The 18982-nt window shown below is 42.8% G+C and overlaps 1 protein-coding gene across 1 annotated transcript; it reads right to left on the bottom strand.

The window, feature by feature from the left end:
• Window positions 1–222: 222 nt before the first annotated feature.
• LOC132885367 (origin recognition complex subunit 1-like) lies at window positions 223–18677 on the bottom strand. Its single transcript, XM_060920003.1, has 6 exons — window positions 18469–18677; window positions 16519–16620; window positions 16235–16359; window positions 9885–10057; window positions 6693–7065; window positions 223–1396 (listed from the first exon to the last, which is right to left on the bottom strand). Exons 2-6 carry the CDS (start codon window positions 16614–16616, stop codon window positions 1143–1145), a joined length of 1023 nt encoding a protein of 340 aa, XP_060775986.1. The 5' UTR covers window positions 16617–16620; window positions 18469–18677; the 3' UTR covers window positions 223–1142.
• Between the last annotated feature and the right edge of the window lie 305 nt (window positions 18678–18982).

Genomic DNA, 18982 nt, shown 5'->3' with positions numbered 1-18982 from the left:
CTGCAAACTCACAATAAATAAGTTAATGTAATCAAATTAATATAAGTTTATGTGAGTACTGCAAACTCAAAATAAATAAGTTAATGTAATCAAACTAATCTAAGTTAATTTGAGTACTGCAAACTCACAAAAAATAAGTTAACCCAATCTAATTTATCTAAATAAACATAAATGACTTTTTTTGAGGCAACGACTTTGCATATTTTTTTTAAGTAAAGTCAACTTATTATATTTTACAGTGTGGGAATGTATTTTGCCAATTTTGACAGCGCATGTTTTTTTTTAATGCCGCACCGTTGACAGCGAACATTTAAACATGATCAAACATAGGAAATGAACGACACAAAGCATGGCTCAAAAACAAAAAAGTTAAATAAACCCTGCTGATAGTTGGTGTTGCAACACAGTGTTATAACCCAATCTCTACCCAACCACCCGGCATTTTAATTCTCCTCGGATCAGCACCGACCTCACATTTGGCCTTGGGAGAGTTCAGTTGACGGAAATCCGTCACACGACGGAAAACTTTAATCCATGTTATTACTTTGGAGTGTTACAATTTAACATTTTTACCCAATTAGCATAATTAATACTAACACCAGTTTGCATAACTGGTTTTTACTAGTTTTTCAAACTTAGTATTCAGTATGCCATCATCTATGTGCCTGCCAATTTCCATGTAAATACCTTGAAAAACAGAAAACATTTGATTTCATTGGTAAATGAGGCCCATTTTGGACCATGTGATCCGAATACATATGGCAGTTTTCTAAAAAATTAAGCCTTTTTTTTCCAATCTTTGATTTGTAATATTTCAAGAATGGATAAACATTTTAATTCTGTAAGAAATATGCTGTTCTGAATTCAATGAGAGCCATTTGGATTGACTTCTCACCTGATATGCCTACTATAAATGAATAAAAAGTACGTGACACTTTAAAAATTAAATAGGCATTGTAATATTTAACGAGCTGCTGTGGTATCAGAGGAATAAACATTAAGCAGGAAGAGCATCTTTGCTTTCTGTCGTACCACATCACACCACCCAGTCATCGATTCTGTTCCTATAACAGCACGTTCCCGAAAAGTTTCTTTTATGTAAAAAATAAAACCGAAAACTTGTGTCCACCCACATCACATCTCTAAACTGACCTGGTGGAGGTGTTATCACAAGCAGAGTGACTGGGTTTATTGGGGCTTTGGAGAGGCTGGATGGACAGATTCTCCTCCTCAGTGGGAGATTTGTTCAAGACTACGTTTTGGAGTGGGGTCAGACGGGTGGAGAAGCGACAAGGTGGAGAAGCACCTAGCTTGCTCGCCAGCACTTCCTCCTTTTCCTGGTCATCATCCAGTATCTCCCCAAGAACATCGTCTCTGGTCAGTTTCTTCGTTGGACCTACAGACCGAGAGAGAGAGAGAGAAGGACAGAGAGAGAGAGAGAGAGAGAGAGAGAGAGAGAGAGAGAGAGAAGGACAGAGAGAGAGAGAGAGAGAGAGAGAGAGAGAGACACACACACGCAGAGAGACAAAAAGACACACAGACAGACAGACCGAGAGAGCGACAAAAAGACACACAGACCAAGAGAGAGAGAGAGATACACAGACAGACCGAGAGAGAGAGAAATTAACTCTGAAATCACCATCATTTATTTTGCTGTACAGAGATGTTGAATTAGCCAGATGAGCACAATCTGAATTTATAATAGTCGTGTTTGAAAAGACTGATGACCCCAATAGAGTCAAGCCTGGCTTTTGAATTAAATAAAATCAGCATAATGTAATAATTTCTCCAAAAATATTGGCACTGTGCTAAAACGTGACGCCTGTACACATGCATTTTTACATCTAGATCAACTACACCTGAAATTTACACCATCAGCAATAAAGCAAATTTTGTGAAAATCGAATCAATATAAAGTGAATTATAATTGGCTGCGTGGGAGCGGATCAGTATGCCTCCGGGGACTTCCACTAGCTCAAGCCAAAACAAACACCGAGCTAACTCAGGCTACGGCCACACTACAGTTTGTGATGCTTTGAGAGGAGTTACTGATGAAAATGAAGCGTTTAGGTGGTGATGCATGATGAACTACAAGTTGTGGTCACAGCAGGCGAATGCTTGGCTCTTTTCTTTTGAAGAGACCTGCCATTTCTCCAAGGACACACGCTTGAGGGTTTTGTACACATCAGTGTCTGGCAGGAGAATGATCGCAGACACGTTGCTAAATAGATTTCAACAATGCAGGACATCAGCGCCAACCAATCATCAAACCATCGCCAAACATTTGCTGAATACTCATGAGCCCTTCACTCAACCAGTTACAAACCTAGCTGAAGGATCCCTGAATGTAAATGCACTTTAGGTTAGGCTTCACCTTGCCGCTGTGTCACCGAGGCTCCTGCAAGCCTCAAGGATATAAATTTGAGGCAAATACACTTCAAGAGGCTCAGCAAAGGTTCCCAGAGGTTTGGTAGGCATTCCCAAACCCATCTGTGAGTACTCACTGCTTAGTTTGCCAATGAAAACAGCACCACCAAACAGGGTATTAGGCAGAAAAAGAAAATTACCAGTCAAAAATAATATTTTATATAATCCTGATGAGTGCCGCAGGCGCGAAGTCCCTCTAGGGGGGTCTAGGGGCATGCCCCCCCAGAAATTTTTTTTAAATTTAGACTTCATTTCCTGCATTCTAGGACATTTTCAGGGTGAAATGGCATGTAATTTTTGATCAGAAATATTGCATATTTTACTTTTTTTTTTTTTTCAGTTTCACTCCTGAATGTATCAGATGTATGTATGGTGTTTGATTTGGTAACAAAAGTGAAAAGAAAATAAACAATGAATTGTATATAATCTTTTGATCTAGTTACAGTATTGAATAAAAAAACAAAACCAAACAAAAACAAAACACAGTATTCTATTTTACGTGGCACAAATTAAATCGCAGAATGTCTGTCACTGACTGTCATCCATAATATTTTGACCAAACTACTCAAATTAAAATTAACTTTGAAAGAACGAGAACTGAGTTTCTTTGGTTTACACAAAGATTACAGACATCTAGGGGCCTGCAAGAATCGGTCTGCTGCTGCATCAAAGTCAAATTCCTGACGATCTAACTTTTTGTAGCTTTGTCTGATAAGCTGCTCCAGCCTAACTATACTTAATTTTGTTCTCAACTTGGTTTTGATCCTGTTCTGAACAGAAAAGACTCGCTCAGCCTCTGCATTGCCAACAAGCACACACACATTGCCATTGACATGAGGTGAAACATGCTTGGATAGAGCCGCTGATTTGGCATGTTTGGACCTCCAAATATCTTCATCATGAGCTGAGTTGGTCTTGCAAAATGACCCTCTTCCTGCCATTCATCAGCACCATCTGTTGAGAACCTGTTTTGGTATACTAGTCGTTAGAAGACAAAAAAATTTTCCTCTTGCCTGGTCAGCATCAACAAGAGCAGCAAACCTTTCCCCCTCTCTGTTGTCATGATGTGCACCATAATGGGCCAGGAGGGTTTCAAGATGGTTAATGCCCCATAGAGGAAGGCCTACTTCGATGGGATTGGCACTGGGGTCAAAGATTTGCATGACATCCAGCAGATCCACACGAGGAAACCTTTGCCTGATGTTTGCAAGGAGGTTTTCAAGTATCTGAGTCCTTGCTGCTATGAAAGTTTCCCTCTGGCCTTGCCTCTCGCCTCTTCCTGGTGCTTCTGACGGTACCTGACCCTTGTACGAGCCGTGTTCATGAAGCATGTCTTCCATCTGATGCATATAAACACCATCATTGGCCTGATAGTCCTCTAATATTGTGAGGCAGTTTTGGCGATTTGTCCTGATGGACCCAAATGACACATCTCGGTATTGGAATAGTTTACTGAGGTGATTTGTGGCAGCCAAAATGTCTGCCAGTAAATTTAACATTGCAACAAATTTGTACTGAAACATGTGGTTTTCAATACTGGCTGCTGTCAGATCACCTTCAGCAGCATGTTGGCCAACCATGATCATTAGGGGCTCATAGTTGCGGATCAGTGCAACAACTGCCTCACCAAGACATAACCACCTTCTCAAAGAGACGCCGAAATTTCACTGTGTCACTCTCAAGTATTGCTGCAACATCCTTAAATCTTTCTAGACGATTAGGGGAAAGTTGGATATACGTATAAACTGTGGATATCATAGTGGTAACAGCCTGTGCCAGCTGAATATCCTTACATGCCTGACTCACTGACAATGCCAATCTATGGCAGACACAGTGCACATGTACTGTGAAGGGGTTGAGGTTTTTCATAAGCCCATTGAGACCATTCTGAGAACTAGCCATGGAGCTTGCTCCATCCGTACCCAGGCCAACAACTTTCCTAAATGGCACTCCAAAGTGGTTTAGGCTGGTTCTAATTGCTTCCAGTACAGTGGCAGCTGTTCCATCACGTACAGAAACGCAAGATAAAAATGTGGTCTTTGGTGTAGCTGACTGCTTTTGAATATACCGAACAACAATCACCACATGCTTTTCTTGTGCTCGATCAGTGCTCTCAACTCCAATGCCCACAAATGGTGATTTTCTGAGATCGGTCTTGAGATTTCTTTCTAGGACAAAGTTGAGGCATTCAAGAAGCTGGTTAAATATATCTGGGCTATCATGGGTAGCATTCGCACCTTTCTGAAGATGAACTGCATCTTTCACATCAATGTCACGAAGGAAGTGGAGAAGACTACTATTTCTTATTAGCTATTTCTTCAACCGACAACCAGTGCACTGTTTTTAGAGCTAATATGACTGCAGCTTTCCTGGTCTGTGCGGCTTTACTGAATCCCACCAACACTTGGCCTTGTTTAGGATCTGCAGCTGCCACTGCAGCCAAATGACCTTTACTCTTGGCATGGTCCTCAAGGGTCTTGATCCTATAATTTTGTGTTCCAGAGCTAAGAACTGTATCATTCTTGCACTGTCGACAAATTGTACAGAACATGACATCAGATGACATATGTTTCACCCATGGAAATGTTGTGCACCAAGAATCCTGAAACTTTTTAGCATAAACTTTGGCTGTCTTGGGTTTTGTAGTTTTAACAGGAGCAGTGTGTATTTCAGTTTCAATTCCAGATGAAGACACACAGGTGATAGCAGGATCTACCTGCTGTTCCTCAAGCACAGCTTCCATACATGTAGCTGATGACTGATTAGCTGCGGACTTATGAGCTATTGGTATATCTGGTAGTATGTCTGTTTCAATTGGTGTTGAGTCTTTAGAATGGCATGCCTGTACTTCTCCACCACCTCCATCAGTATCCAAGGCCAAATGTGCTGTAACGCCTGCATTACTATTTGGGACTGATGGTTCTGCAGTTTTCTGAAATATCAAATGTTGTACTGTTAGGGCCTACAGATATTTGAAAACTGCACCTCATTTTCCAGGTGAATACTTTGAGTCCTATGTTATTGTATTCTCAGGAATACAGCCACATACCCCCATGAAACCCCCTTGTTAATCAATGTATCACACATACCTTTTCTGTCTTTTTGTGGAAAAACGAATCAATTTTTGTAACATTCAATTTGGGGCGTTTGTTGGGATTCATCTTGATCCAGAAGAGTGAGTCAGCAAAAAAAAAAAATGCGGTTCTCCCGCCAAGAAAGAGGAAACTACAACGCAGGGTGTTTGGCAATTTTCGACCAATCAGAATTCGCGATTATTTCAGTCCGCACGTGACAAGATTCAGTGCGGGCCAAAATGGCGGAAGCGATGAAATATTCTGATTTTTCATTTCAAGTTTTCAGTATTTTTCGTATTAAACTGTTTCTTACGATTTGTAAATGATGGCGGAACATAACTGGATTTATCGGATGACGTGGGAGTATTCATGTGCGAAAATTGTCGGCATTATCGTCTGTTTCAGTATCCGTCTGTGTGTATACTTGCCCGTTGAAATCGGCAATCGCCCGTCAAATTTACGGGTGGACGGGTCTCTGCCTAATACCTTACCACCAAATTTCAATGCATACACTCAAATTTTTCATGTTGTTTTTGGCTACTCATGAGGCAGAAACACAATAAAAAACAACTTGTGAAGCTCAGAGAACATTTGCTGTGCATCAAACGATTGGTAGCGATGCTGCCAATTTTCATCGCCAAGTATTCAAACCCATCACGAGCTGTAATGTGATCGTAGCCCAAGCTAACTAACATGATGGCCAATAAGTACAGAACATTTTAACCAAAAAACAGCAAATTCAGAAAAATATAAGAGAATATATAGCATGAACTCAAAGTGAAGAGACTCTTACTGAACGTCACATGCTCGCTGCTGATTGGCTACAGCGCCCGTCAGTCTGAGATGGAATGTAGAAAACAGAGGAAATACAAGCCTGAATAATCCTATTGTTGCCAATTTGGCTCTCAACCATTCATATTGTGTTACTTCAGCTCCATGGTTCACTTTAGGCTGCTTTAATAAGAATGCAAGAATGCTGAAAAGCTGCCAAAAGGAAACTTTTTACTCGGCTAACAAACAACAGACTGAAAGTGCAATAATTCTTCGCTGTAATAATCATAAACTGTAGCCAATCAGCAACAAGCATGTGATGTTTAGCATACGGATTTGTTCTTCGAATGCTGAAGCAGAATAAAATGTGAACGCAGATTAAATAATCCACACAGACTAGGAAACTCCGCCAGCACTCACTGCACAGGACGAGCTTCTTGCGGATGTTTGGGTTGGACGAAACTCTGCTTCTCCTCTTCACGTTCAGTAGCTTGGCAGCGGACAGTTTGGAGGCGGAGTGAGCTGACTCGGCCTCGGTGGAGCCCAGCTTACCGGCGCTCATGCTGCCGTGGGTGACGATGCCGGACAAGGCCCGCTTCATCACGCTCGGGTCCGGGGTGGGGAGAGCACGGGGTCGGAGTGCACGCAGGGCCGGAGAAGGAGACCTGGGCTTTTGAAGGGGCAACTCAGGATCCAGAGTCTGAAATTTCTTCATGTCCCACATAAGTTTAACAAACAGAATGTCTTTGCCCTTAACATCTGGGAACGGCGCCTCAGCAGGGATGTGTTTAATCTACAGGCAAAAGAAAAACAGACCTGTATGATCAAACAAAATAAGGATCACTCATCACTATTTACAACCATTTCCATCCTTTCAGTACCTCGGAAAAAAAAAAAAAAAACCCTATTCCAGTTATGAGCTAAAAACCTTCTGTGTCACAGATCTTCATCTCCTGTCTGGGTTAATTCATTTTTAAACAAACGTTGCCAGGCAAAACAAACCTCGCCCAGCAGCACTTATTTTATACCCATTATGTTGATAATGGTACTATTTCTTAATCATCAGCTGTCAGGTTATAGTCCTATGAAAACCCATGACCTTGAGTTTGACCTTTCAAGGTCAAAGTTCATGGTGCCAAATGAAAGCCCATATTAGCCTGGCAAGCCAGACTAAATGTGAATATTTAGTCTGGCCTCGCTCGTAGACATTTCCGAAGGGTGTGGGAGGAACAACCCGCTGTCTTTCAAACTGTCTCTGTGCGTACGGAGTACTTGCATGTGACGTCACAGCCGATCCAGATTGTGACAGACGCCATCTTGTCGGTCAAACGCCATATTTCCGCCTTCTACTTCTACCTTTTTTTCTGGAAAAACCTACTACATACAATTCTACTACAACGGCTGCGGCTACAAGCTCTCCCTACCTGTGCACGTTTATGTTTTTTGTGTGTATTTTTGCGTGTTGTTCGTCTGTACCGGACTTCAATATCCACTACAACCGTATGGACTTACTGGACATTGTTTTCCAGCAGAAAATGATGGTTTGTAGCGATTTCCATCGCATGCACAACATTCCGGACGAGATAGCGAGACCAGCGGGGTCTCCGTGGATTGTTATCGGAAGCAAAGCTAAGGAGGCGGCGCCGGGAGAGGAAGCAAAAGCGAGGCTGCAGAGCCGGCCTGTTGACTAAGCTCAGAAAACAGCCACTCAAATCTCCACTGCTAAGCCTCTACCTCTCCAACGCCAGGTAAACAAGATGGACAATTTGGAATTACAGCTGGAATTACCTTATTCTATTATCGGCTGGTCAGTGCTATACTCAATACTTAAGTGACTTACCCATCCAGTGAGGATCATTTTCTTGTTTACAAGATGCCACATCTGAGTCGCTGACAAATCCTGAATTTCTGTAAAGATAACTGTCCAGCGATTTATAAGCACACAGTGCTTCACCACTGAACAGCAAGGGAAAGTTGATGAGGTAATTATACACGTCCGGGTATTCCACCTCTGGCAGTTCCATATCCACTGACACGGTCGTGAAAACTCTGTCCGGTAAGCCATAAGGGTCACTAATCTGTAGATCGTTTATTTTAGACATATATCTAGTTATCTGTTCGTTAGAAAATTGAGCCGTGTAGTCCGTCGGTTGAAATTGATCCATTCTGTACACGAGTGCAGCAATATTCAGCTGTGCTGTTGACCGACAAGATGGCGGCTGTGTACTTTCCGGTCACGTGACTGCAAGATCTCTATAGGCCAACGCTCTGACCAATCAGCACAACAGTGACTGTGACGTAGTCAGAGCGACAGAAAGCAGTGGGGGAGACCTTGAAATAAATTTTTCAAAATGCGTATTAATTAATAAACAGGTTCTAGATATTAAGAAGTTTGGAGATAATGACCATAAGTTTGGAGTCTGTACCACATACTTAACATACACATTTTTTTCCAAGTGTTTTTCAAGGGTTTGCTTAAACTGTTTTTGAGAGTTTTTATTTAGTGGTGTTTGGTGAAATAATTTCCCTTAAATTTAAAATAACGGGAAAATAAGAAACAATCAAAAAGTAATGTTTCAAAGCTGTTTACTAATTTTTCGTACTGCACAAACTAGCCCCATCCTTTTGGCTACGAGCGGAGCCAGCTGGTAGATCAGACTTTTGCCATAGCCAGTTGGCAAAACAGCGAAAACATGCTTCTTGAAAAGGAATGAGCGGAGAGCCTCTTCCTGCTCATGTTTCAACGAAAACTCCAAGTCTAATTCTTCTAAAACTGATTCCAAAGCGGAGTCAAACGCGCGCTGTTCACTAGCCGTAACCATCTTTCCTGTTGTGCTTTCTCCAGCGTCGCGCAGCTTTGTCGTCACTCCTGCAAAAGCCCACCCAAAGAATCCAAACAAAAACCTTGCGTTGTGATTGGCGGGCACGATTTGATGCCCGGGGTGTTTTGTTGATATGGTGCGAGGCTAGACCCACTCGCAGGCAAAAAATATTTTTGGCCGCTAGGCGGGTGGGTCTAGTTTACTAGGCTAAGCCCATATGGCACTTCCTACAAGTTGATAATGGTAAATATCTGTCCACCATCAACTGACTGACAGCCCTCTGAAAATCTGTGACCTTGAGTTTGACCTTTCAAGGTCACAGCTCATGGTGCCAAATGAAAGCCCATATGGCACTTCTGGAAGTTGATAATGGTAAATATCTGGCGACCATCAACCGTTTTCAAGTTACAGCCCTCTGAAAATCCATAGCCTTGAGTTTGACCTTTCAAAGTTCAAAGATCATGGTGCCAAATGAAAGGCCATATAGGAACTCCCATATGCTCATAATAGTAAACATCTGTCTATCGGCAACCGTTTGAGTTATAATGAAAAAATGTTATTTTGACCGAAAGGTTGACCTTTCCAGTGACCTTGACCAGATTACCCCCAAAATTTAAATCAGGTAATCTACAGACCATTGCCCATCTACCCTGAAAATTTGAAGTTAATCGGTGCAACCATCCAGATGCTAAATTGTTGACAGACAGACACACACGCAAACCGCACTCATTACAGTACCTCACCCTGCTTACTCCGTCATGGGTGAGGTAAACAACACACACGCACCTACCTGAACTGTTCGGAGGATGGTCGTAGCATCCACCTCATTATCACAGGAGTCATCCTGGTAGTAAAAGATCTCTTGTGGATGAGGGTCTCGGCCCAGGAGCTTCCTTTTGTGCTGAGGTATTTCACACAGCCGCACAAACCACTGCACCGTCGCCCGCTTCTCCTGATTGGCATCTATGGACATACAGACATTATTAAATCCATGCACGAGCATGGAACTGTTCAACAAGGGCTACATTCAGATTACCGGACCAGGGGAAAAAAAAATAAATAAATAAAAAGACAAAATCAGATCCCCCCCCCCCAGGACACAATAATCCAATCTTATCAAATCAGACCAAATCATGACTTGGCACAATTCCCTTTTCTTCGGATCAGATGGAACCTGTCCATTTTGAGGATTAACTATTTATACAACATACACTCCAACCATATTCATATTTAATGAAAATGCACTCATCCTCAAAAACACCCAGTTTAATTTCTTGAGCAATTATTTCACACGTTTATTCCTTTCTGTAGGTTCCTTACACTTTTGCTTGAATCCATTCCCCAAATATGAAGAAACCAAAAATCACTGATTTTCTCATCTTCCTACTGAAGAGTCATGGAGACATGGCCGTGATGTACAAATTAAAAATCAGGAACAAGGAAAAAGAATTCCACACAAGAGCGCCGCATGGAAACTTTTCAGATATGGATCAGATTAAAAAAAAAAAAAAAAAAAGTGGCTATTTGAAGAGATTTTTTTTCCTTTCTTGTCCATACGATCCTGAAGAAATAAGATTAAGGCTGTAGTCAAGACCATAAATCAAGTCCAAGACGAGGACTTGCCGAGATGGAGTCGAAAATCAAGAATCAAAGAACAAGTCAAAATCGAGTTGAAATGAAAGAGACGGAATCAAGATTGAGACCAAAAACCATCAAATCCTTTTCAAGGCCAAGTCTTTACTTCATCTACAGCAGGGGTTCGCAACCTTTTCTTACTTTAAGGCCCACCTATTCATACTTGTAACAAGTCGGGGCCCATTAAAAAAAATCTCCAATTATTTTGGCTCATCTATTCTATTAGAATCTAGTAATCTATTGTAAAAAAGTGTACTAAGGGGACACGACATCACTCGCTGCTACAGATGGGAGCCCAGGAATTAAATAAATGTAATAAAAACAAACTGGTTTTAATTGTAGGTATTGTACTTAAAACTGTATGGATGTGCCAGAAGCCAGTATACAACCATACATGTGGATTAATCTCAGTCAAAAGGGATTAATGATCCAAAAGTGGAGTCTGGTCCATTAAAGGACATGGGACATGAAACAAATGCACGCTATATCAGTTTCTTTCCATTAAAAATATGAAATAATTGCATTAACAAATACAAAATTATCTATTAAATTCAGCAAAATCGTTATATTCGTGATAATTATATGGCATTTCTGCTCGAGCTCCGATATGCATATTTTACAACCGGAAAAGCCGCTGTCACGTGATCATACGTCACAAAAACTTTCAGGCACAGCACAAGCGGGTAGATGAATATGGAGAAGTGTGAATCGTGATGATGACGAATGCGACAAAATGGTTTTTGTGTCTTGGATGACAAGAAAATTGTTTCGTTTTTAAGAGTGTTTAACGTACATTGAACATCATGGTGTATTGCGACCTCCCAATCAGTCAGACGCGCTGTCACTCCTGTTAGCAATGTAGCTAGGCTCAGCATGGCCAATGGTATTTTTTGGGGCTGTAGTTAGATGCGACCAAACTCTTCCACGTTTTTCCTGTTTACATAGGTTTATATGACCAGTGATATGAAACAAGTTCAGTTACACAAATTGAAACGTGGCGATTTTCTATGCTATGGAAAGTCCGCACTATAATGACAGGCGTACTAACACCTTCTGCGCGCTTCGACAGCGCATTGATACCTTCACTCGGAATTGTACCATTATTTTTTAGACAGGGCGGACGGACCAGGGCATTCGCCCGCCTGGCCGTGCCCGACGAGGAGCGCTCTCGGCCGGCTTGGGAGGCAGACGGCAGCCCCTCCTGGAAGTGTGGTTTTACCATGGGCCTCATGCGGTAAGGATTAGTATTATAATTTTGGGTGTATCAATTATTGATCATCATAATTCTGACTCGTTTCGCCATTTTGAATGTTTTCATCTCGGACTCTGGAAGCATTGTATCTCAATCAATCTCAAAAAATATCAGAAAAAAAAAACCTAGCTTGCAACGGACTTTAGCTAGATCTATGATGAACTTTCGATGTATGATACAAAAATAATACTTCTTTCAACAGATCATTAGCCTTTGAGCAGAATTGTTTTTAACTTACCAGGATGCGTTATCGAGCCGACCGCTTTCAGTTTCATGGGGATTGAATGAACTCTCACTCTCAGAATCATCTGACCCGTCAGAGTAAAGACAAGATCCATGTTCATGTGAATTTCCAGCTATCGGTTCGAATTGATAGGGTCTAACTTCACATCTCTGTGAAACATCGGGAATATCACTGCCGATGGTGTCCATTTCAGTAACCTGTTTACATTAGATTCCCAAGCGCTGGCTCCTTGGAAAGTTTTTGTGATGTCACGGGTCACGTGACCGCTTAGCTAATTAGCGAATCATTGTTTTACACTGATGTATAAAAAAAAGTTGAATAATGTGATGATTTTCACATTTTTGACGCCCTGCAGTGATTTAGATGGCATTTCTTATGTCCTTTATACATAATTATACCCAGAAATCCATGTCCCATGTCCTTTAACACAAGAACTTATTGCCATGTTGGTGTTCAGCAAAGAAGCAAGTTATTAAAACCAAGAAGTACACTCAAAAGAAGTGGAGATAGAAGCCGCTCAATGGGATTAGATCCTTACACGCTAACAAAGAAGGATTTTTCCTACAAGTTGGAAAATTATCCATCCGTTGAGTTCCCCGACATCTAAACTACCTGGTGCTGCAGACATCGTTCTACACGGACAAACAGATGAAAACCTGGGAGAGCATGGAGGACAACTTTATACGTACGTAGCTGGGTTAAAGATCTGGAGATCAGGACAGTACAAGATAAATCCTGTATTGTTTTAGTCTGGGTAAGCAGGACTTTCTGTTCGCATCTTTGCTAAGACGCTACAAGTTTTAATATTGGGTGAAATCAAAAACAAACCACAGCCGCTTGAGTCTCTATCCTCCCTGCTCTTCTCTTCCGGCTAAATCAGTCACAAAGATCCACAGAAACCCCTTTAAAGACCTGGGTATTAGGTGTATTACCATATGTATATGTGTTAGTTTACAATATGGCAACCCCGATCAAACAGTAAACAAAAACACATCCGAGGATTGAAGCATCTCCTGAACTTCAAAACATCACAAAATATCAGAACACAGTGAGAAAAGTGATTTGCGAATCCAGACGAAATAAATCCGACGACTGTACAAACCTTTCACAAAGCGTCTCGTCTCGTCTCGTCTTCTTCCGCTTATCCGGGACCGGGTCGCGGAGGCAGCAGTCTAAGCATGGAAGCCCAAACTTCCCTTTCCCCAGACACCTCGGCCAGCTCCTCGGGAAGAACACCGAGGCGTTCCCAGGCCAGCCGAGAGACATAGTCCCTCCAGCGTGTCCTGGGTCTTCCCCGGGGCCTCCTCCCGGGGGGACATGCCTGGAACACCTTCCCAGGGAGGCGTCCAGGAGGCATCCGAAAAAGATGCCCGAGCCACCTCAGCTGGTTCCTCTCGATGTGGAGGAGCAGCGGCTCTACTCCGAGCTCCTCCCGAGTGACTGTGCTTCTCACCCTATCTCTAAGGGAGCGCCCAGCCACCCTGCGAAGGAAACTCATTTCAGCCGCTTGTATCCGCGATCTTGTTCTTTCTGTCATTACCCAAAGCTCATGACCATAGGTGAGAGTCGGAACGTAGATTGACCGGTAAATTGAGAGCTTCGCCTTTTGGCTCAGCTCCTTCTTCACCACGACGGACCGGTAAAGCGACCGCATCACTGCGGAGGCTGCACCGATCCGCCTGTCGATCTCACGCTCCATCCTTCCCTCACTCGTGAACAAGATCCCGAGATATTTAAACTCCTCCACTTGAGGCAGGACTTCTCCACCAACCCGGAGAGGGCAAGCCACCCTTTTCCGGTCGAGAACCATGGCCTCGGACTTGGAGGTGCTGATTCTCATCCCAGCCACTTCACACTCGACTGCAAACCGCCCCAGTGCATGCTGAAGGTCCTGGTTTGAAGAAGCCAACAGGACAACATCATCCGCAAAAAGCAGAGATGAAATCCTGTGGTTCCCAAACAGGATTCCTTCCGGCCCCTGGCTGCGCCTAGAAATTCTGTCCATAAAAATTATGAACAGAACCGGTGACAAAGGGCAGCCCTGCCGGAGTCCAACATGCACTGGGAACAGGTCTGACTTACTGCCGGCAATGCGAACCAGACTCCTGCTCCGTTCGTACAGGGACCGGACAGCCCTTAGCAAAGAGCCCCGAACCCCATACTCCCGAAGCACCCCCCACAGAATACCACGGGGGACACGGTCGAATGCCTTCTCCAGATCCACAAAGCACATGTGGACTGGTTGGGCAAACTCCCATGAACCCTCGAGCACCCTATGAAGGGTATAGAGCTGGTCCAGTGTTCCGCGACCAGGACGAAAACCGCATTGTTCCTCCTGGATCCGAGGTTCGACTATCGGTCGAATTCTCCTCTCCAGTACCCTGGAGTAAACTTTCCCTGGGAGGCTGAGAAGTGTGATTCCCCTATAATTGGAGCACACTCTCCGGTCCCCTTTCTTAAAAAGAGGGACCACCACCCCAGTCTGCCACTCCAGAGGCACTGTCCCCGACCGCCACGCGATGCTGCAGAGGCGTGTCAACCAAGACAGCCCCACAACATCCAGAGACTTGAGATACTCAGGGCGGATCTCATCCACCGAGGAGCTTGCAAACCACCTCAGTGACTTCGGCTTGGGTAATGGACGAGTCCACCTCTGAGTCATCAGCCTCAGTCTCCTCAGTGGAAGACATGACGGTGGGATTGAGGAGATCCTCAAAGTATTCCTTCCACCGCCCGACAATGTCCCCAGTCGAGGTCAACAGCTCCCCACCCGCACTGTAAACAGTGTTGGCAGAGTACTGCTTCCCCCTCCTGAGGCGCCGGACAGTTTGCCAGAATTTCTTCGAGGCCGACTGATAGTCCTTCTCCATGGCCTCCCCGAACTCCTCCCAGTTCCGAGTTTTTGCCTCCGCAACTGCCCGAGCTGCAGCACGCCTGGCCTGCCGATACCCGTCGGCTGCCTCAGGAGTCCTGGAGGTCAACATGGCCCGATAGGACTCCTTCTTCAGCTTGACGGCATCCCTTACTTCCGGTGTCCACCACCGGGTTCGGGGATTGCCGCCACGACAGGCACCGGAGACCTTGCGGCCACAGCTCCGAACAGCTGCATCCACAATGGAGGTAGAGAACATGGTCCACTCAGACTCAATGTCCCCCGTCTCCCTCGGAAGCTGGGAAAAGCTCTCCCGGAGGTGGGAGTTAAAGACCTCCCCTTTCACAAAGCGATCACTGTAAATTCAAGTGTTCTTCGACTCAGCTCCATTCCATCACTGTGAAAGGATCAAGAGCCACCTTTCTCATCATCTTTTGGTAAAATCCTTTGCTCTTTCAACCCTTTTTTTTTATGACTCGACAGAAAACCCAGAACAAACTTCAGTTTCATGGTTTGTTTGATTCGAGCAGCCCAAAACAATGCAAGCGTCAGGCATTTTAACAACTAGGAAGGCGCCCCAGCAATAGTAACGCTTTGTAAACAGAGAGCTCAGCTGACCACCACTTCATGTCTTGCGTATCTAATAAGGCAGATGTGATGTCTGATGCAACCCAGCAATCTGCAGCCCAGTGGTTGAAAAACACTGGTTTAGTTGGCTTCAGAAGTAGTAATACCTTCTTGTCAAACTTTGTGAATATGGCAAGAAACACCACAAGCATTGCTTTAATAAACACTCAATCAAAACCCAAGACCATGTTGCCCAAGTCTGTTTTATGTTGTGATTTTTGTACATGTTGTATTTTAATATGTAATGAGTTTGTACAGCTGCTCTCTTGGCCAGGTCTCACCAGTAAGAGAGGTTTTTTTTTTTAAATCTCAATATGACTTCCTGGTAAAATAAATTAAAATGTCAATACAGGACAAAGTCTCAAGACCAGACTTGAGTCCTAAATCAGATTTGGGTCACAATAAGGCAGAAAATTAGCTTTGTATGCCTTGGACGTTAATGTTAGTGTGACTTACAAGATGTGAAGAACATTAACGAGACAGTGTGGAAAGGAGACGAGCGATTCTTACCATCACTGAAAAGCTCAAGTAGCCGTGCAACATACGGGCTGTCATCATCATCTCCCTCAATTAGGATGCACTGACCTACAGACACCACATGGTCTGGTCTTCCTTCAACAGATATCACCAAAGACCTGGGGAGCATTTTGGACATTTTAAAAACTGCCATGAACTAAACTGAATAAATTTCATACCAAGAGCTGTAGTTTATTCCCAGGTAGGAGAAATAGGAATGATGATAATGATGATAGTCTGAATCCCAAGCTCATTCTGTGATCCAGCTCTACACTTACTCGTGGTGGAGTCTCTTCAGTTTTCGGTCTATACTGATCGGATTTCCATGCCATGTGTATGTTCTTTGCACACGCAGTCTTGTGAAGTAGTGACTCATTTTCCTGAAGTGATACAGAACAGGCACTAAAGTTACAGGTACAGATATACAGTGGTGCTTGAAAGTTCGTGAACCCTTTAGAATTTCCTCCATTTCTGCATAAATATGACCTAAAAAACATCATCAGATTTCCACACAAGTCCTAAAAGTAGATAAAGAGAACCCAGTTAAACAAATGAGAAAAATATTACACTTGGTAATTTATTTAAGGAAAATGATCCAATATTACATATCTGTGAGTGGCAAAAGTATGTGAACCTCTAGGATTAGCAGTTAATTTGAGGGTGAAATTAGAGTCAGGTGTTTTCAATCAGTGGGATGACAATCAGGTGTGAGTGGGCACCGTTTTATTTAAAGAACAGGGATCTATCAAAGTCTGATCTTCACAACACATGTTTGTAGAAGTGTATCATGGCACGAACAAAGGAGATTTCTGAGGACCTCAGAAAAAGCATTGTTGATGCTCATCAGGCTGGAAAAGGTTACAAAACCACCTCTCAAGAGTTTGGACTCCACCAATCCACAGTCATACAGATTGTGTACAAATGGAGGAAATTCAAGACCATTATTACCCTCCCCAGGAGTGGTCGACCAACAAAGATCACTCCAAGAGCAAGGCGTGTAATAGTCGGCAAGATCACAAAGTACCCCAGAGTAACTTTAAGCAACTGAAGGCCTCGCTCACATTGGCTAAAGTTAATGTTCATGAGTCCACCATCAGGAAAACACTGAACAACAATGGTGTGCATGGCAGGGCTGCAAGGAGAAAGCCACTGTTCTCCAAAAATAATACTGCTGCTTGTCTGCAGTTTGCTAAAGATCACATGGACAAACCAGAATGCTATTGGAAAAATGTTTTGTGAACAGATGAAGCCAAAATGGAACCTTTTGGTCTAAATGAAAAGCGTTATGTTTGGAGAAAGGAAAACACTGCATTCCAGCATAAGAACCTTATCCCATCTGTGAAACATGGTGGTGGTAGTATCATGGTTTGGGCCTGTTTTGCTGCATCTGGGCCAGGACGGCTTGCCATCACTGATGGAACAATGAATTGTGAATTACACCAGCGAATTCTAAATGAAAATGTCAGGACATCTGTCCATGAACTGAATCTCAAGAGAAGGTGGGTCATGCAGCAAGACAACGACCCTAAGCACACAAGTCATTCTACCAAAGAATGGTTAAAGAAGAATAAAGTTAATGTTTTGGAATGGCCAAGTCAAAGTCCTGACCTTAATCCAATCTAAATGTTGTGGAAGGACCTTTAGTGAGCAGTTCATGTGAGGAAACCCACCAACATCCCAGAGTTGAAGCTGTTCTGTACGGAGGAATGGGCTAAAATTCCTCCAAGCCGGTGTGCAGGACTGATCAACAGTTACCGGAAACGTTTAGCTGCAGTTATTGCTGCACAAGGGGGTCACACCAGATACTGAAAGCAAAGGTTCACATACTTTTGCCACTCTCAGATATGCAATATTGGATCATTTTCCTTAATAAATAAATGACCAAGTATAATATTTTGTCTCATTTGTTTAACTGGGTTCTCTTTATCTACTTTTAGGACTTGTGTGAAAATCTGATGATGTTTTAGGTCATATTTATGCAGAAATATAGAAAATTCTAAAGGGTTCACAAACTTTCAAGCACCACTGTAATACACACATTATCTACTGATCAAAGTACTGAACATTTGAAGCTGAAACTCAAATAACTCATTCTGAATTTAAGTAAAAAAAAAAAACAACACACCATAAAAAAAAAATAATAATAATACACAAGCCATTATATTCATCCAGATCTGATGAAGTGCACTCAGGGAGCCATTTAGGACTCAACTCCACAGTGATCTTACCTTTAAAGACTCCTTTAAAGTCGATAAATGTGTGTTTATCCGAGTGCTCAAGTCCACATTGACCGTAAATGAATAACAGAACTCACTTAAATCTCAATATAAAAGTTTTAAAACCCAAATCCACAACTGACACAACTATAACCTGCACAAAACCTCCACTATTTAAAACCACGACAACTTTTTCGCGCGTAAATGACGTTTGGCTGCTGTCTCCGCCTACTTGACCAGCGGAAGTGGTTAGTATCAGATCAGGAAGTTATTAAAAATTGGCGGAAACTTAAAAAAAAACCGTTGGGTGTTTTTATTGAACAAATTCTTTAAAATAAACATGTATTTTAATTTATTTACATAAGACCGATAGGTTTATTATAAACAAATAAATATATCGATAGATATGGCTTTTTACGTCATTATACATCTTCACGCGCTCGACTTCACACCCGGAAGCATTTGCTCAATGGCGGAATCTCAAACAAAACTCTTGATATTAGTGCACTACTTAGGGAATGTCTGC

Source organism: Neoarius graeffei, chromosome 4 (genome assembly GCF_027579695.1).
Source record: "Neoarius graeffei isolate fNeoGra1 chromosome 4, fNeoGra1.pri, whole genome shotgun sequence".
NCBI lineage: Eukaryota > Metazoa > Chordata > Actinopteri > Siluriformes > Ariidae > Neoarius > Neoarius graeffei.
Note: the sequence above shows the minus strand (reverse complement) of the source record. Positions and strands in the feature narration are given on the sequence as shown.